A 20,315-nucleotide genomic window follows, 5' to 3' on the forward strand; every position below is an offset into this window, starting at 1 on the left:
AACTGTTTCCAGCATTGATAATAACTGAGCATCAAATCAGCATATTAGAATGATTTCTGAAGGATCATGTGAAACTGTAGTAATGATATTGAAAATTCAGCTTTGATCACAGGAATAATTATGTTTAAAAATGTATTAAAATATCATTATTATTGATATCATTATTAGTTTAAATTGTAATAATATATCAAAGTATTAGTTTTTTTTCAGTATTTTTGATCAAATAAATACAGGCCGGATGAATATATGAGACTTCTTTCAAAAACATTAAAAATAGTAATGTTTCCAAAATTTTGACAAATGCAACAATGCAAAAAGTGGATTTGAATCACAAATGAACGACCGCTTTAATAGAATATTATTTATTCAAAATGTAAACACAACATGACTATCTCTGATTACACGCCCCTCTAAAGGAAAGGATATTGATCAACAGTGTCCATGGAGGTGCTGAAAAACGTATTACTGCTACTATCGGGACATCAGAACACTTGAATTGGGGGAGACCAGAACATACTGGTACAATAATGAGTATTAATTCCCTCCCGAGTCAGAATGAGCAGCGACACGACCGTTCTGACCCAGAAAGAGATGTTTTACCGTACAGGTAGGTCTCCGCAAACTAGACTTTGACTAGCAAGTCTTCATTGTGAATTACTTGTGCAACCCGAGGTACTTTTCCTAATAAAAACAACCAAAGGTTTTACAGTATAACAGGAAATGTAAGAATTTAATGCATATTCAACTGCCTATGTTTATAACAAGAATTAAATGGATTTTTCAATTTATTAAGAATTATTGCATAAAATCACAACCCTTGGAAACAAAAGAAGTGCTGTGTATCGTGAAAGCCAAGTAGTGCTGACAATCCTACATATTGCACAAAAACAATTTATAGTGTTGCATGGCCTAAAAAAAATGAGTTCATATACTTTTCCTCTCAGCCGACATTGACTCCCCTCTGAAAGAAAGTTAATGTACACGTGGAGCGCCGCATCACAGACAAACAAAGACAAATAATTCATTTCACACCGCTTCTTTCCCGGCCTAACTTGCTGTTACGGTTGGCGTAGCGTAAGCGAGCACGAATGCATTTAAGAACAAGTTTCCATCGGTAAAGCATGTTTACAGTCGAGCCATTTCCATTACATAAAATACTCTGGGATTTTCGTCACAGCAATAAGTGGTGCGACACACATCAGAACTGTTTTTTCCTTCTGTTTTTAAGGAATGTTCTGACTTTTTTTCTCTTTTAATCTTCCACATAAAAACCCAGCATAGTTTATGCGCAGATTTTAAAATCTTACAGATCAATGAGAAACATGTAAAACAACAAATGCTGATTCAGGCCTTAAGAAAAAGCCCACTCTGGTTAATTTCATGGTCACATGAAGTTGGCTTCCTTTGGGAACTGTGTAAGGTAGAAAATTTGCTCTTTTTTTATTTTTTTTTTATTTCCTTACATATTAATAAAGCCATCCATTCATGTGACCTTGACCTTTAAGTGGCCGTGTTACACGAGATCTGGTTGTCACCACTATGGAGGAAATCACCAAGCTCTCAATTTCATTAACAGGACACTGCTTCGTTTTATTTGGTCGTGAGAACAGCACCAGCCTTTCGTCTGTCCTGTCGATGGTTCTCATTGGGCGAATTATTCCTGCGCGATGCTCCGCAGAACATACTTGACCGTGTAGGCGAAAGCGGCGAAGCCTACAATGACGAACAAATTAGCGAGCGCTCCACCCAGGAGTCCATGGTTACGGTTGACCTGCTGGAGGTCGGGCGGGTGTGCCGCACCCGGGGGCAGGTGCCCGTTCAGGGGCAGGTGGCCGTTTTGAGCGTGATGGGCTTCGCCATCCGGCACCACGTCAGGGAGGGGCAGCGCCTGTGAGCGAGACCTGAGCTCTTCCTGCATACGCTGCTTCTGCTTGATTTCCTGTTTCATGGGGGACGAACGGGATCAAGTATTAATACATTTGTTGAAATAATGTGCTCACTGCTCATGCACACATCTGTGAGGAAGTCTGGCACTTACTTCAACAACATCTGGAAACAGTTCACAGAAGACTTTGTCCTTGATGTTGAATGCAAGACTCTGGGAAGCCAACTGTCTTTTCTGCAGGGGACACATTCAAACAAACACTACATTAAAACTGATCTTGATAAGTTACGTTCATGCACATTTCAAGAACTTTTTCAATTTAAAATAAAATTACAAACTCTACATTTTGAATTATTTTATAAATCCTGAACGCAATGCCCACAAACAATTTCTGATGGATAAAAATCAACTCCAGCCCTTCAATAAAAGTCCAGGGAATGGCAAGTTCTCTTTCACGATTTTAATATCAATATCAAGCACATCTTGCAGTAGACTGCATTTTACAAAAGCCACGTTACAGGATTTGACTGATTTTCACATTAAGGGGCCGTTTACACGACACTGTTCTCATTTAAAAACTTTACATGCGTTTTGGTCGTTCATTTACACGACTAGTGCGTTTTTTCAAGCCCCCAAAATGCCTTATAAAGTTTTCAGTTTTTGTGACGTCATGCGCATTCAAGCGCTTAGTGTTTCTTTACAAAGTGACATCGCCAACTACTGGCCTGGCAGCATAATACACCATTTTGTTGTTTTTGCGGAACCATGTGAAAGGGGATCGTTTTGACAATATTGTCGTCTGTACACAAAAAACACAAAGGAAAAACTTCCATTCACAGAGACAGCAGCAGTTGCATCCTGTTTGTTTTCTTTATTTTACAAAGGAACAGAACAACTTTAGTCGCTATTGTGAGTGCACACAAATAAAATTAGTCTGTTTCGAATTATGCATTAGGCTACTCTTGATGTAAGGCCAAAAATGACGGGGTATTTTAAGTTAAATGCAAGTGATCGCGGCAGTGCCTGTAGTCATGCAGTAAACGCGTTCTCCACACAAACACTTGGAGAAGCGCATTATAATAGCGCACATTTATCTAGGTTAACATTAGAGCGAGCGGCCATGTAAAGTTGCTACTACTTACATGTTTCAAATGATAAGCCAGATTTTAGGTAGATGGATGATATGCGAACGTTTGGATTTCCTGCCTGACATACTGTATTTAACACAAGGACCTGCCGTTAACGGTCTGTCCCTCACGGACTGCGTGATTTCGCCACCAGTTTTGTTTTTTCTGAGACTTACCGACTAATTAAAATTTTTTGGTCAACTAAGCTTGTTTTAGTCAACTGTTAGGGGGCAGCCCTAAATTATTTATTCACTTGGGTGAATTATTCCTTTCATAAAAATAAAAAACACCATGAGAAGGAACACAGCTTAAAGCATTTCACTGTGATTTTAAATCAGCGTGACACTCACTGTGAAGTCAGAGGTTTCGATGCTGCCGAGAGTCGGGCCTTTTTCAACCATGAAGCTCAGGAGGCCGGTTAAGATGGTGGATACAGACCACGCCGGGTTCCACGTGTCAGGGTGAAAATCTGTGATGGAAAGACATAACCTGAAAGAGAAAGCGAACGCTAGTCATTATGCAGGAATTGTATTGTTCTTCTGATTCGAGCGTACAATAAAGACTCATCATGAAATCTATCGCTGCGTCCGAAATCATATACTTCCCTACTAGATGGCACGCGAAAAACAGTACACGCCTTTAGAGTAGTATGTCAATGTATAGATATATATGCATTCAAAAAAAGAGTAGATGACAGTAGACAAAAAAATCCTCAGATGATCTACTACTTCCAGCAAGATTCTGAAGCGCACATTCGAATGGACACTTTACAATCCCATGAGGCCACAGGAGGGGATTTATGAATAGAAGTGAAGCGATGCAACTGACGCTGGTAGGTCACGTGACCGTAACAACATGGCGGATGTAGTACGTCCAAATTTCCTTCATACTACCTATATGCACACTATTTATAGCAAACTCATGAGTTTGCTCAATAAAGATTTATTTTTTTAATATTGTAAACGTTTCATAGCAGCAATAAGGCACTCAGGATTGTGTAATGCCCTTAGTAAGGGCCTAAATTTAAAAAAAGAAAGACTGAGTTTGAAAAGATAACATTTTGTTTACCTTGTATTACATTTAAATCTGCCGTTGGGTGTGATCATGTATATGCTCGGTGGTTTGAAGGGAAATTCCCTTGGGAAAATCAGTTTGCCATGATAGTAACCACCTACGAAAAACAAAAGACAAGTCAAAATGAAGCAGATATTGCACAAAGGAGTTTGCTTTGAAGGAAGCACTAATGTGACATTAAAGAGGGAAATCACCTTCATATGGAGTTTTCTCAGGGCCACGTACTAGATAATGCCTGAAAGAGAAGGAAACATTTGATAGTATCTAGAGTGAAATGATTACAACCATTAAAACATTAAGGCCCGGTTTCACAGACAGGGCTTAGATTAAGCCAGGATTAGGCAATTTAAATAGCCTAGTTTTTATAAATGTGCCTTAGAAAAAAACATTACTGATGTGCATCTTGAGACAAAATAATGGATAAGGATATGTCAGTGCAAGTTGCTTTCATAAGACTTGGAATGTATTGTTTTGATTCATATAGACCACTTTTAATGGTGTTTTTTTTGTGTCCTTTCAAGAACTAATAAGCACCCGTCTCCATTTACTTTCATTGTATGGATGCAGAATGAACATTCTGCTCAATACAATAGAAATTATAAAACCGATTATAAGGAAGTGTCCCTATTATGCTATTTTAAAGGTTCCTAATTTTGCCTAGAGGTCTCATATACCAGGTTTACATGCATCCAAGGCCAAAAAACACTTTAATTTTCTCATAATATACATTGCAGCATCTCCTCTATTCTCACAGTCACTCTATTCTCACCACTGATATGGTTCGATAAAGGATTCAGCTTCTCTAAAGTCTAAACCCTTCAAATCCGCGAGCCTACTCTGCTTTAATTGATCAGATGGCCAAGTCTGTTGTGATTGGTCTATGGATATGCTTTTGCAGTGCAGAAAAAAGCATCTTCTTGACATGTCGACACACAAACTAAACTCTTCTTCCAGGCCTTAGCTACAACTACAGCGTTTGAGGGCGAGGCAAAGTAGACGTTGTCTGAGAGCAGCGAATTATAGAAATTTGTAACCAACCTATGTAGGTTTGTGCAGGAAGTAAGACTAATTACTTACAAATCTTTTCAGAATTCAGTTCAGAATCAGATATTTCTTTTAGGAGACAATAATTTTATCATGCACTTCAATTTAAACTTTAAAGGTCTGCAACATTCACGAACAGCTATATTAAAGATATTAAACATGAAAGGTAATTGAAAAAGTGTAACGAGGATACTTTAAGAAGTCAAACTTGACAGTTCCAAACTCAAATCACTAGGCAAAAAAATTAAAAAAACAGGAAGTCTGTCTGTCTATCTATCTAAATGTTTTAAAGGAAATCAAACGTACCATTCCAAGATGTTGGAGGGCAGAGGTTCAGCACAGATATACGGAACTGGATCTTTCTTGATGCGGAGGTAGTCCTGTTTTAACCGCTGTGTTGCTGTTGTTGGGGCCCTCTTGTTTAAGTTGTTGCTCATCTGTGAGATCACATGGCACTCTGTTACACAATGAACACTTCCTATTCTTCATAAAATACACTAACATGAAACAACAGAATATTCTGAATAATCTATTAAGCCTGATAAACATCAACGCTATTCATATCATGTTTGTTGACATTAACTGCAACCATGTTGTTACGATTGTCAATAAGAACGCAGCTTGACCCAAACTGAAAGAACGATCTTACATCGTCTTCTCAGTAAGTTAAACTAAACTGTACAAAATTGAATACACAACGGCAGACATTTAGGCAAATAATGACCAGAACTGTTGTGCTTTTTAGAACAACGTGGTAGCGTATGTTTACAGAGCGGTTAACACCGTCATTGTCAGCAACTGTAGACAATATAAGACAATAACAGTGACAGACAGGTGTAAAAAAATAAGTAGATAGTTCGCTAGGTTTTAAAACAGAGCCTTAGACACTGAAAGGGGATTTTGAACGGTTTCGTCTCACCTCTTTCTACGCCCTCCACGGGATCGACCAGGGTCAAATTGTGGTGATATATAGATATCAATTTAGTTCAGAGTGAGTACGCACTTGATAAACTTTAAAAAATAACAAAAATGTAGCTCTTCGGCTAAGGTGAAATTGTCATCTATCCCCCATGCCAATATGGCTGCCGCAACACAAGGAAGTGATGGTGTAAAATGACAAAATAGAAGTTCTGAAAAGCATTCGGCTGCTTTTCAAAATAAATGTCTGACTTAAACTGACACAAAGCACACACGAAAAAGTAATGCATTTTAGGAGTATCGATTGGAATTGTAAGGATTTTAACGACGGGATTTTTAATGAATTGTTTTACAATAATAATGAATAATTCTCGTAAGAGTCATTTGTCCACAATCGACCGCTCCAGAAACGTCGGTGCGCCCGCCATCTTGGAACGGTCAGTGTGTCGTCACTCAAATTTAGAATAATGATTCTTGATGCCACAACATTGCGCAGCTTCTCGTTGTTAAACCGCATAGATTAAAATTCCCAAAGAAAAGGGATAACATTTCACAGACGAGAATGTGTTGGTTTGTGTTTTTATATGTATTGACTCAATATTACAGATTTTTAACATGGTCCTTTTAAATTCACTCTTTTTAAATTAACCATAAAGAACCGGTTCACAAGAATCATTCGTTTGCGAATCGCACAGAATGTTTTAGATTCTCTAAAGAACTGGCTCATAAGAACAATTCAATCGTCTGGGATGGATGAAATCTCGATTCTCAATGTCCACTTCTTGTGGTAGCACGAATGTAAGGTAACTCTGAAAGGATGTCTTGTCCTTTAAATGTCCTGACTCCTGTCCATCTTAATGTCCTAACTTATTTTTTGTCTTCATCAGAAATACATGAAATTGTATGGGGGTAAAGAATTGTAATAACTTCTTTTTTTTATGCGGAAAAATATACTGCGGCCAAAACATATAACTAATGTATCACCTTTACCTTACGTTTCATACAGTATGCGTAAATAACCCAGATTAATATACAGCAAAATCATAATTTTAAATAATTTTTGAAGAAGATTTTTATTTCCCACTTTTAGCATTTTTACAAAATACCATAATTTTATATTATCAATTTGCATCTAAAAAGACAATATACAATATCTGCATTTGAATTTGCAATGATTTATAGTGGCTGTACAGCTAACATATATAGACTACACCAGCATAGTCAATACAAAACAGTACATTCATCACTACAGCAACAGACAAAATCACTGCAGATTCTCCAAAAACAACTTTCTTATTATTTCAACTGCTTTCAAAAAAGAAAAATCAGTGCTGGATATGTTTTATAATAGAGGGTAATAGTGATGTAAGAGTACTGAGATGAAATGTAAATGGGAAAGCATTCATGCATGATCTTTTGATTATATGTTTTAACAGCCGTGTAAGCATAAATTGTAGATGTTTGGATGTCTGTTACTGTATATGGCTAAAAAAAGGAGAATGCAAATAAAAAAACAAACAAAACATTGGGGGTTAAGTCCAGCTGACCCCCATAAAGCTACAAAAGAGATCATTCAAATCATTAAAAACATTCAACACGACCACAATTTTTGTTTCAAGTCCTTCACACTCATCTCCATCACACTTATTATATCAGCTAGTCAAAGTGTCTTCTGCTCCAGCTTGTTTGGTGTCCAAAGTTAAACAGGGTAGATCGTTCGTATGGTTCATACTCTAGAAGAGATTAAGAAGAAATATATTTAAATTATATGTGTGTGTGTGTGTGTTTGTTTATAAAGCAATATTTGCATTTATCTAACAGATTACTCAACGGATATCACCTGAAGGAGTGACGGAAGTGAACGCTCCTCCGCTTCAGCTTCTCAGGATTGTGGGATGCCATATGGGAAAACTCCCGGAAAATATCCAGGTAAGTGGCGTCACCTAAAATGGGAGCAAACAGAGTTAATTTTTACTATACAAAACTCCTAAAATGTCATGGAACAGAGAAAGAAAAAGGAAAATTTTTACTTTTTATCTCATAATTGCGAGTTTGGACTTTATAACTTGCAATTACGAGTTGATATCTCACAATTCAGTGAAAAAAGTCTGATTTGCAAGTAGAGCTGCACAATAAATTGACAATCACAATTTTTTACATTTAATTTACTAGAGGTTCTGACAAAATATTAATTGCTGCAGTCTTTTCAAAAATGTTTAATGAATTAGAATGGATATTTTTTTAAACTGATTTGAATGAATAATTCAATGACTCACTCATGAAGACTCCAGTGTTTTTGAACAAATCTCTTGAATGAATGATTCAATGACTCACTCACAAGCTGTGTCTCATTTCGAAGATTTGTTGGCCGCGTACACCATAAGGCTGCCTCATTTCAGTAAAATAACCATTACATTCCAAAGTCATTAGGGAATTACAAACAATTTATGCTTCACAAGAAATAACAGTCAATTATATAATGGTTACTTTTCTGAAATAAGACATAACGTGATGACGTACACGGTCGACAAATGCGACCTTCAGAGGACACACGACACAGCTTTCAAAATGAAACACAGCCACAAATACTTCACTTGTTTAATTACTGGATGAATCAGCGTTTTTGAACGAATCTCTTGAATGAACGATTCAATGACAAATACATTTTTTAGTCACTTGTCGCCACCTACTGGTGTAACGATGTAATCGATACAATCGTTATTTGAAGCGCCATGTTACTTTCAAAAGGGGATTTGCTCTATTTTTATCGCTACCATAGACATCAATGTTGAGTAATAAAAAGGTCAGAATTGCAAATTATAAACTCAGAATTGTGCGAAATATAGTCAGATTTGCAAAGATATGAACTCGAAATTCAGACTTTTTTAAAGAATTGTGAGATATAAACTGGTAATTACATGAAAAAAGTCAGAATTGTGAGATAAAAAGTCACAATTACCTTTTATTTTTTATTGTGGTGGAAACAAGCTTATAGCAATAGCTATCTTAAGTTAGAAGTTTAGTTTACTACTACAAAAGCAGGCAAAGTAAGCAAGGCGAGTAAGTCTATTACAATAAGTGTTTTCAGCACATTTTAATGCACTTTAGAATTAAGGGACAGAAACGACACTGTAAAGCACCCCCATCAAAATGAACCTTCTCCAGATCTTTGTGCCATATAGAGTCTTTGTATTGTCTTATAACCATGACAACAACTGAAACTTTAGAGGCGACAAATGGGTGGGTTTGAACACACTGTCAAACTGTGTGAATTTCACATGCTTGATTTACAATGAGGAGACTGCTCATGCGTACTGACTGGTGTTTACAGGAGAACCATTTAAAGAGATATTTCAGTTTAAAAAGAAGTTATAAACTTATAATAGAAGTCTATGGGACAACCGTGTCATGGCCTACCTGTTGTGCATTTTTCTCAACACGTGTGTCGCCTTTTTTGTTTTTATAAACTGAGGTACGAGTTATTTTACAAACCGAGGTACAAACTAAATCATTTTATGTGGTTCTTAAAAATATTTATTAAAAAAATATTCTGAAGACTGGAGTAATTATGCTGAAAATTCAGCTTTACCATCACAGGAATAAATTACTGTACATATTAAAATTAGAATAGATAACAGTGATTTTAAATTGTAATAATATTATAGTACAACATTATAATATTACATATTTTTCTCAATTTTTGATCAAATAAAAGCAGCCTTGGTGAGCATAAGACAATCATTTCAAAAACATTAAAAAAATCTTACCGGCCATCAAATTTTTTGAACAATATTAAATATACACTTTACATAAAACATCTTGATGTTGTAAGAGCTCTCTTTTATTTAGTCAGAGGAACATATTTAAATAATTAAAAGGCAAAATAAATGTCAATTTAAAAAATAATATGATTATTTTTACATGTAAATTATCAGGGTCTCTAAGGCCCCAAACGTAAGAATAAATCTTGAGGGTTCAAAAAAAATCATAAAAGATCCAAGAAGAAAAAAGTAATTTCCTCAAAACCTTACAGCAGCAAACTTGAGTTGATGAGTGAGTTGTGTTAATGCAGACAGTTGTGTAACAGTACACACTAACTCAGCAGACAGAAGAAAGAGGCAGGAGAAGAAAAGCCAAGCACAAGCAGTTAGTACTTCATTCACGTTTCATTTATTGTCATGATTCTTTTCGTTTTAGAAGGAAATGACAGATAAAAGGGCAGAAATGAAGAGCAAAAAGAAAAAAAAAGAAGTTGCAGAGGTTCTAATTTACACAAGAATCTTCAGTTATACAATATTCAGACATTTTTTCTTTTCTTTTTTTTACAAAAATCGCAGCATGACACCGACATGAAAAAAAAAAAAGCAGAAATATGAAAGCAAGCAGTAGAAGAGGTTATGTGCTACAGCCACCATCTAGAAATAAATCTTTTTATATGCTATTTTTTTAAAGTATTGATGCATTATTTTATTTATTTTTAATAAAATTATGCTTTTGGTTGTTCAGTTTTTCAGGAGTCATACTGATTCGATATTCACAAAACGATAAACAGAAAGTGCTACAATTTCATTGGCCAGCGAGACAAAGACGACACACCAACCAGTGACCTTTCATTTCGGGGGAAAACTTTACAGTAATCTAGCCTGTTCACAAACTAAAAATAACACATTTACAAATGAATTTTCTCTCAACAAGTGCTATGTTTTTGATTGCTCTGGGAAAAGGGGTCCTTATACACTAACATGTCTGTGGTCTTTGGTTGAGATCTTGAGTTAAAGTGATGGTACACATCCGAGTTTACATAGGCCTAATCAAAACACGCCATGAGAACACGTCTCATGAATATATTTAGGCTGTCAGGAATAAATATATATGACATCACATGTTAACTCGCTTACAATGCCATCCAATAGTTAGATATTCTCATTCCTGTGATATTCTAGATATTCTATAGCATGAGAATAGATATGCTCATGCTTTATAGTATCCACTCCATTATAAAGCAGAAGTTTGGAAATTGAGACCGTATGAGATTTTATTCGCACACAGATTCACCAAGGGGAAAAAGCAGCAGGAAACCAAACAGACCAGAGCAACAGCAATCAATGCACTATAGATTAACAAACACAAATAAAACTACTGCATTATACAATAACATACACTACTGCTCAAAAGTTTGGGGTCAGTGAGAATTTTTCAAAGAAATTCTAACTTTTATTCAGCAAGGATGTGACCGTTAAAGCATTTATTACAGTATGTTAAAAAAGATTTCTATTTTAAATAAATGCTGTTCTTTTGAACATTATATTCATCAAAGAATCCTGACAAATTGAGTTTCCCCTAAAATACAAAGCATCACTTTTTTCAACTGTTGATTATCATCATTGATAGTAATAAGAAATGTTTCTTCAGCAGCAATATAACATATTAGAATGACTTCTGAAGGATCATGTGACACTGAAGACTGGAGTAATGATGCTGAAAATTCAGCTTTACCATCACAGGAATAAATTACATTTTAAAATATATTCATACAGAAAACAGTTATGTTAAATTGTAATAACATTTCACAATTTTACCGTTTTTTTTACTGTATTTTTCATCAAATAAATATAGCCCTGATGAGCATAAAATACTTATTTTCAAAAATATTACGAAATCATACTAACCCCAAACTTTTGAATGGTAGTGTATTGTTAATCGGTAGTCTCTTATTTTACAACCCAGTAAATAAATTGGCAATTTTGTTTTTGGTGTCTGAACTGGAGTTTGGTTGTGAACTGTGAAATTCACAAGTATATGAAGTTACAAAAATACAATCTGTTATCACCATACAAAAAAATCATTGCACCATTGCTCTGGGTGGTACTCATAAAAGCATAAAAATCCCATTTGAGGCATTTTCTACACCATCATCCATAAAAGCAAACAAAAAACGACAGTGGAGTTAATAAAAAGTGCATAACAGTGGCAATAAAGTCAGCAAAATCACATTTTCAGTTAGTAGATTAGACACTTTATACATTTATGACATATAATAATCACAGTTTTTGATCCCACTCACTCTCCCTCATGCGTTTGCAAGCACAAAACAGTTTTTAAGAGGCCGATCTGTTTAAACCATGTGTACAAAAATGCCTCTAAAACACTGTTAGAATAGATAGACTGCTGCCTAACATACTGTATAATACTGTTTGAAGTGTAAGTGATGAATGAACGTGAAATAGTCTGTGGCTGCATCCGAAATCGCATACTTCCCTACTATATAGTAGGTGAAAAACAGTATGTGACAAAAGTAGTATGTTCGAATTCACAGTATCATAAAAGAGTAGGTGAAAAGTACCCGGATGACCCACTACTTCCGGCGAGATTCTGAACTGTGTATATGGACACTTTACTATCCCATGAGGCCACGGGAGAGGATTTATGAATGGCAGTGAAGCGACGCAACTGACGCTGGTAGGTCACATGATAAATGACAACAGGCGAATGTAGTTAGTCCAGATTAGAGAAGCGCGTTTGGCGGTTATAGCCGCGGACTTCGCGGATAAACCAAGGATAGGGCGGATGACGTGACGAAAAAAAATATTTTAATTAATTTCGGGCGGGTGGCGGGCGGTTTCTAGTCTCGTGGCTGTCATCAGCAGCGCCTTGTATCGCCCAATCAGCGGATGGCAGGCGGGTGCGGTTTTGAAAATTGGTCAAAAACGTTGGTGCGGATGGATGGCGGACGGATGATGAGTTTTGTGATGCGGTTGCGGATGAAATAATAGCCCATCCGCACATCTCTAGTCCGGATTACATTGATACTACAAACACTCATACTATATAGAATGTCCTTTTTTAGCGGTCGTGAAGTAATTACTTATTTAGAATAAGTTCCTACTCAAGAGAGTATGCGATTTTGGACGCAATGCTTTGTGTAACTGGTATTTGACCAAAACAACCACAATTATCTTAAACCACAGGTACTGTCTTGAAATGAGTAGTTGCTAGGCCAAACTATGGTGGCCAGTCAATCACGTGACTAACTTTGAAATGTGATGTAAAGTGGTCAACAAGTTGTGTTCAGGCATTTGGTTAACCGGCTGTAACCAGTTTGAGCAAGATGGTCTACTAGGTTAAACTGGGCCCCATGGGCTGAAAGTTTGCCTGATTAACCATCTAAACCAGTTTGGACCGGGTACTGACCAACTCATTTAAACCCATCAGAAGCTGGTTTAGCTGGAATTAGCTGTAGAGAAAAACACATGGTAGGTCTTGTTGGGAATGATGGGAAAAGCGCTACGCTGGGCTCTCTAGCACTCTGCTATGTTGAGACAGATAAACTCTTGTATGCATTTCTTATACTGCTGCTCTGTGGGACTGCTGCTAGAATATTGACCTGGCTGCCCGAATGGACCCTCAGACTCGCGCATCTCCTCGTTCATGCGTGCTAGACGTAACCTGTCCAGAGAGAAACAGAGAGAAGAAACAAACAGAGGTTTGATTTGGAATCAAACTTTGTACAATTTCTTATATACACTACCATTCAAAACTTTGGGGTTGGTCAGGTTTTTTTATGTTATTGAACTAAAGAATTTTATGCTCACCAAGGCTGTATTTATTTGGTCCAAAAATACAGTAAAAACTGTAAAATATTATTACAGTTTCTTATTATTATCAATGTTGAAAACAGTTGAGCTGCTTAATATTTTTGTGGAAACCATGATAAACTTTTTCAGGATTCTTTGATAAATATATAGTTCAAAAGAACTTTTATTTGAAATAAAAAAAAATTCTTTTAATTTTGCAACATTATAAATGTTTTTTTACAGTCACTTTTGATCAATTTAATGTTGAAGTATTTCTTTCTTTCTTTTAGGGTCAAAGTCTCACCATTAACTAGTTGCTTCTTAGCATGGTAGAACCCTATGATTTCCGAGATGCGGAAAACGTGGATGGAATCGCAGAATCCTAAAACTTTTGATGAATAAATAAAAATCAGGTCAGTACACTTATATCAAATCGTAATATAGACTAGTGTTTGTGAATATTAAACCGCAAAAATTGATTGCCAGAAAATTTGTAAAATAAAAAATAAAAAACTTTTCTTAGAAATGAATAAATTGTTGTTTTTATTAATTAAATTAATTAGACATGCTTTTTTTTTTTGCAATTTAATTAAACCATTAAAATGGAATCCAGAAAACTTAAAACAGAAAACATAATTTGGTAAAAAAATAAAACGGAATTTAAAAAAAAAAATCATTTCATCGGGCCCTAAACGTAATTTTTGTTAAACTTTTATAAATTGTTTCATATTTTCAATTAATTAAACATGCTTTTTGATTACTAAAATTTAATGAACCATTAAAATGGAGTCCAAAAAAAACACACACAAAAAAAAAACGTAATCCAGAAAAAACAAACAAACAAAAAAACAAATAAAATGGAATTTGGGGAAATAATTAAATGGATTTCATACGGCTCTAGCATGCATATTACTAGGATATTGGCTGTTTATTAGTTCTTATAAAGCACATATTAATGCCTTATTCTGCATGACCATATTCTACATTTATATATTAATCCTACCAATACCAATAACTATTAAAAAGCACAGTTTACCGAGGCAAAAGTCTTAGTTAATAGTGAGTCAATAGTGAGAATTGGACCCTAATCTAAAGTTTGACCAAAAAAATCTTACTGACCCCAAACTTTTGAACAATAGTGTACTGAGCATAACGTATAGAAGCACATACTGGTGCACAGGAAGTTTATAAACTTACAGAGTAACTATGTCAGCGTTAGCAGCTTGAACTGCTATGCTCAGCGGGTCCTGTCCATCCTCATCACCATCGTTCTGGGTCGCTCCTCGTTTCAGGAACAAACACACTTGACTGGAAATAAAACAACAGAAGATCAAGTAAATACACATGCAGAAAAGTTTAGCTTGATTGGACATCTTATGACAAAACCATTTTTAAGCCATGTATCATTCCATGTAAATGTTCTAATGGTCAAACCATGGTATTCTTTGAAATATTTACCATGTAAATACCACAGTGCATGAATATGGTAAATATATTCAGTACAATGGCATGTATTAAAAGTATAATGATACTGCCATTTAAGACATCACAAAACAGGAAATTAAAGTAGGGTATTCAGCTACTGAGTAAAAATGATGTAAAACTTGCATTGTGAAAAATCTGTATTGTGGTTGTTCCAATAAGTAAAATAGATTCATAGAGGGAATATTGCACTCAGGATGCCATATAAGAACCATTTTGGTTCCTCAAAAGAGCCTTTCAGTGGACAGTTCTTAAAAGAACCATTTTTAGTCTGAAGAACATATGATATATCAGAAGAACCTTTTCAACTATAAAGCAACTTTTGTGCAGAGGAAAGGTTCCATGGATGTTAAAGGTTCTTTTTGGAACCAGTGATGGCGATAAAGAACCTTTATTTTTAAGAGAAATGCTTTAAGCTAAATTGAAGAACTTTCTGGAAAAGTTTGCTACGGCTGTTAGACACCTTCGTTCTACCATTGGTGAAAACATGAACACACTGGAGAGCTGCTTTATAGTAGAAAATAAAGTTGTACTTCTGATGAAATGACACTGCCTTCTGCTTGATTTGAAGCAATCTATTGTATAAAGTGCTATATAAAGAAACGTGACGTGCCGACAACCGAATTGCAGAGCACGTGCAAACATATCCACTTTGCTATGATCACATGCTTTTCTCAGGCTTTATAAAAACATGCTTGCAGTTTTCTTCATTTTGTTGTGTGTATTTTGTTATTGAGAGGATAGCGTGCAGCACATATTTACATATTCATCTAAACGGCGCTCTCAGCCGTGTGGGTGGCGTGGGATGTTCGCTAACAGTAAATCGCTGCTCACGTTTTTTCGAACTTCGTTTTATCCGTAAGCGAAGAACGAAAAAGAGCATGACAATATCGGGGCCTTAAGACAGCAGATGAAGTGCCCTCACCCAGTATGACCCAAGTATGTGGCGTGATGTAGCGGGCCTCTCCCTCTCTGATCTCTTTGGTTGACATCTGCTGCATTTTGGAGCAGAAACTCACAGGCTATCAAGGAACCCTGGATGTAATAAAACAGAGGATTAGGGCTTTATAACCTCAAAATTGTTAATGGTTATTTAACATGCCATTGAAGTTAGCTGGAAGTTTACCTTCACTTCTAATTTAGATAACTGTTAATATGTGTGTAAGCTATGCATCTGGATATTTTTGGACTGACTCACTCCAATCACAGCCTGAATAAGGGGGCTTTTCCCCTCGTCCTCCTCATTGACCGAGTTGACGTCAGCCCCATGTGCCAGAGCTTCAGCCATGATGGGCAGATTGCGCGCCTGACAGGCCTTATAGAGTAACGCCCCGGGATCCAATTCTCTCAAATCCTCTGGATCTGACGCCTCCGGCTCAAGTTCAGCCTCATTGCTTGAGTCTTCAGAAACCTCACACTCTGAAAATTACAAAAACACATGTAACACATCATACATTATCTGCTTAAACAGTCAGCATGGAACATGAAGACTTGGTTAACACCGTCACACAGTGGTTGACTCACTCACCCTCCTCTGTGACACTGTCCACCACAGACTCAAACACCAAGACGTCAGTGCTGCCGTCAGTGCTGCCACCTAACCCACTGTCACTGCTCAGACCTGCGGGACCAACACAAGCCCACCACGGGCGCATCACAATAACGCCCAACAAGCACTGACAGCAAACATGAGGAATCTATGCGTCACAGTTATTCAACTATAAACACACAAACACACACACACAGCAAAAGTATAAAACAAAAGCAAAGCAAAGCAAAATAAAACAAAAGCAAAACAAAAAACTACACAAGTTAAAAAAAAGCAAAGCAAAACAATATAAAACAACAAAAGTACAAATCAAAATATAAATACAAATATAAAAACAAAAAATAAATCAAAACAAAATTCCAAGCAAATGCAGAATAAAGGTAAAATAAAAAAGCAAAGTAGAATTCGCAGCAAAACAAAAAACAACAACAAAAAAACAACAAGTAAACAAAAACCAAAGCAAAACAAAATATTAAACAACGAATACAAAATAAATCAAAGCAAAATACAAAGCAAGTATGCAAAAATAAAACAAAAGCAATAAAAGTAGCAATACAAGTAAACAACAAAAAAACCCCAAAGAAAAATGCAAAGCAAAACAAAATAAAAGTAATCAAAAAACAAAGCAAATGAACAAAAGTAACAAAAAGTAAAACCTCAAAAATAAACAATAAACAAAGCAAATCAACATGCAAGGCAAAACAAAAAAACATCAAAAGTAAACAAAATAAAGAAAATCAAACCAAAAAACAAAGCAAAACAAGGCAACAAAAGTAAACAAAAAAATGAAGCAAGGCAAAATGCAAAACAAGATAAAACAAAACAGAAATCAAAAACAACAACAAACAATCACTAGCCAAGCAATTAAAAGTGTTAAATTAAAGTGTGAAAGTATAATTCCATTGGCCAGAATAGAATACTTACTGCGAGGTCCTGAACCAGTGTCAAAATAGGAGAAAAGAGTGTCCAACTCATCCGGGCAAAAGAGGGATTCCCGTCTGAACTTTCTCTCCAGAGCAGCAGTTGCTGGAAAAAAAAAAAAGTACCAAGTAAACTTACAACTTAACACATCAACTGACGATTCCATCATTCACTGATGCTATCAGACGGTAATACAATAACACTGAATGATTTACATTTTCATTTACTATGGTATATACGCCAAAGCACTTCACACAATACCATGGTATTGTCAAGCACTGAACTGTCAAAAAACATGGTACTTTCTTAAACAGTCAATAATAATAAAAAAGGTATTGATTACCTGAGGAAAGTGTTGCAGGAGTTGCGCTGCCTGGGTCCTGTCTGTATTTCCGGTGTGATTTGGGGACGGTGGTGGCGCTGTTGTGTCTCCTGCATTTCCTGTTGTTCCATCGGCGCTCTGATTTTCTCCCGCCGTTAACCACAACTTCGCCGTTCATCATCTTCTTCAGGAACTTCTTCTCCACATACTTCGCTTTGATCCAGGCCTCCTTCTCTTGCCTGAAAAATCGAGGCAGCAACCGAACATTCAACATTCAGCCTGACTAATAAAGAGAGTTTTTCCCATGTCCCTCGTCCCTCACCTGGAGCTGCTGGGTCCCGGTTTCTTCAGGCCCTGCTCTTCACAGCTCCCTTCATAGATGTGGTTGATGATACTGTTTCCCAGTTCACACATCAGCTGTATTACGACAGAACAGATAGCTGTTATTGTCAGAGCTAGTTTGCACATGTCACAGTGAAAGGTCATCCAAGAGAGATTAGGAGGAGAACAATCGGGATATTTGAGCAGACCTTCAGTAACTCCGGTTCCCATGAGTCCAGGGTGAGAGAACGGACCTTCGAACAGTGTACTCCCAAACTCCTGTGAAAAGAAGGAAAAACATTGGTCGAAAAAATTTTTTTTGGTGGTTTGACCTATACACTAATACTGTTGCATTTTAATTAGAATGAACTGTTATTTATTCCTTTCCTTAGTGGATGAAGTATGAAGCATACACAAAATTCCTCTCAATTCTATCCGCCATCTTGGATGCCTGTCACATTACACTTTGGGATTGTCTTCGCCGAAAGCGAAACCGCATGCCATAATTACACATAGCCCGAAACACGGATGAGAATATATTATATTAGTTATTTTTTACTGCCAAACATAAACAACATATCATCACCTTCCTCGTTGTTGTTAATAATGCAACTTTACTTAGAATTGTTTTGTGATAGAAATGGTTGAATAATAAAAATAATAATATTTTTTTCAGTAAATAATGATGATAATGATGGTTGTTGTTTCTATTATTCATTATAATTATAATATAATATATAAAAATATATAATTTTTTTGCATTATTAACACTGCATAAATAAGAATGATGATGATATTGATAGTTGTTATTATTATTCATTATTATTATTATTACAACAATTTAGCATAAATTATATTGATGATAATTATGATTATAATTTTTATACATAAAACCACATAAATGATGGCGATGATAAAGCTTGTTGTTGTTATTCATTATTATTATTAATATTAAACAATTTTGCATAAAATTGCATGAACTACAAGGATAATAATGGTAGTTTAGATTAATGTTCATTTATTTTTATACCTTTTTTTCTTGGATTCTAAAGATTATTTATTATTGAGTCAAAATGCAGAAATAAAACAATTAAAAATGTTTATATTTTTATATGAAATATAAATATATTTATATATAAATATGTTTTGCGTATCTGTTATTGGACACAAATAATCAATATTCTATAGGTTATTAAAAAAAAAATCTGCTTGTCTCTAACTGCAAAGTTTCCTTGACAGAAAAGTTTCTGAGGGCGTCAAACTCCCACCATTCATTCCTAACATTTCGAGCAAGATGTTTCCCACTCAAGCTGAGGAGAGCACCAGCGGGACGGCCCACACTGTCATGTAAATGTGTGTTCTGCCCACCAGATCAGCGCGTTTCCAGGCAACCAAGTTAGAACGGGAGAAGATTGTGTGATGGTTTGCCACATTGTCTGGAGCAAAAGTCTCATGTGAGCTCAGTGTGAGAGGTGTGTGTCAGGGAGAGCATGAATATTCATAAGACAGTCCAGACAGGGTTTCATGCATAAACAGCCAATATGTCTCATGATTACACCAGAAAGGTAATAATCTGATATTCAAAGGTCAGGTTAATACAGCTCATGAACTCATACAATGGGTCATATTATGAAAAACATGATTTTATTTGCACTTTTGAAATGCAAGGGTAAAGAAGGGGTGGAATGGTCATAAAATAAAATCACTACTGTTTTTTGATGCAAAAACCATAATTACTTGCAAATTTTAATTATATTTTTCATTATTGGATGAAATATTAGGTATACACAAAAACTACATTTAATATTAACTATAATAATAATACTAGTATTATTAACATTAATATGAACAATTATTATTAATAGTCATTTGTTTTGTAGTGGAAATGGTTAAAACATATTATTATTATTAGAAGTAGTACAAGTATATTAACGATAATAAGAATTACTAGTATTAGTAGAAGTATTGTTATTATTAGCAATTTATGCAAAATTGTTTTGTGATGGAAATGGTTGAAAAAATAATAATGAATTCATTATTATTTGTAGAAGTATATAAACAATAATAATTAGTAGTAGAATTATTGTTATTATAAGCA

At 35.6% G+C, this 20,315-nt stretch overlaps 2 protein-coding genes across 2 annotated transcripts in view; both read right to left on the minus strand.

Moving 5' to 3' along the window:
• Positions 1-346: 346 nt before the first annotated feature.
• Positions 347-6,238, minus strand: ube2j2 (ubiquitin-conjugating enzyme E2, J2 (UBC6 homolog, yeast)). The gene is made up of 7 exons (XM_077218478.1): positions 6,050-6,238; positions 5,437-5,567; positions 4,281-4,321; positions 4,081-4,183; positions 3,363-3,501; positions 2,039-2,119; positions 347-1,939 (listed from the first exon to the last, which is right to left on the minus strand). The coding sequence occupies exons 2-7, from the start codon at positions 5,565-5,567 to the stop codon at positions 1,655-1,657; spliced, it is 780 nt and encodes a 259-aa protein (XP_077074593.1). The 5' UTR covers positions 6,050-6,238; the 3' UTR covers positions 347-1,654.
• Positions 6,239-7,102: 864 nt separating this feature from the next.
• acap3a (ArfGAP with coiled-coil, ankyrin repeat and PH domains 3a) overlaps positions 7,103-20,315 on the minus strand; it is an 85,423-nt gene continuing 72,210 nt past the window's right edge. Inside the window, exons 15-25 of the mRNA XM_077218711.1 lie at positions 18,427-18,496; positions 18,219-18,313; positions 17,918-18,135; positions 17,578-17,679; positions 16,633-16,725; positions 16,303-16,523; positions 16,030-16,139; positions 14,820-14,930; positions 13,433-13,494; positions 7,889-7,991; positions 7,103-7,781 (exon numbers count right to left, since the gene is read on the minus strand). Of these exons, the coding sequence (XP_077074826.1) occupies positions 7,775-7,781; positions 7,889-7,991; positions 13,433-13,494; positions 14,820-14,930; positions 16,030-16,139; positions 16,303-16,523; positions 16,633-16,725; positions 17,578-17,679; positions 17,918-18,135; positions 18,219-18,313; positions 18,427-18,496 (1,192 nt within the window). The 3' untranslated portion in view covers positions 7,103-7,774. The remainder of the gene's footprint in view (positions 7,782-7,888; positions 7,992-13,432; positions 13,495-14,819; positions 14,931-16,029; positions 16,140-16,302; positions 16,524-16,632; positions 16,726-17,577; positions 17,680-17,917; positions 18,136-18,218; positions 18,314-18,426; positions 18,497-20,315) is intronic.

Source organism: Siphateles boraxobius, unplaced genomic scaffold, assembly GCF_051911475.1.
Source record: "Siphateles boraxobius isolate OS27281-9 unplaced genomic scaffold, OSU_SipBor_1 77, whole genome shotgun sequence".
Classification (NCBI taxonomy): domain Eukaryota; kingdom Metazoa; phylum Chordata; class Actinopteri; order Cypriniformes; family Leuciscidae; genus Siphateles; species Siphateles boraxobius.

What these genes read in the sequence shown, in the direction of transcription:
- ube2j2 (XM_077218478.1), bottom strand. Translation starts at nt 5,567, where the DNA reads ATGAGCAACAACTTAAACAAGAGGGCCCCAACAACAGCAACACAGCGG. An exon ending in TCGAAACCTCTGACTTCACA is followed by an intron (nt 2,120 to 3,362) that starts GTGAGTGTCACG and finishes TGTCCCCTGCAG; the next exon opens with AAAAGACAGTTGGCTTCCCA. An exon ending in TGTTTCCAGATGTTGTTGAA is followed by an intron (nt 1,940 to 2,038) that starts GTAAGTGCCAGA and finishes CCCATGAAACAG; the next exon opens with GAAATCAAGCAGAAGCAGCG.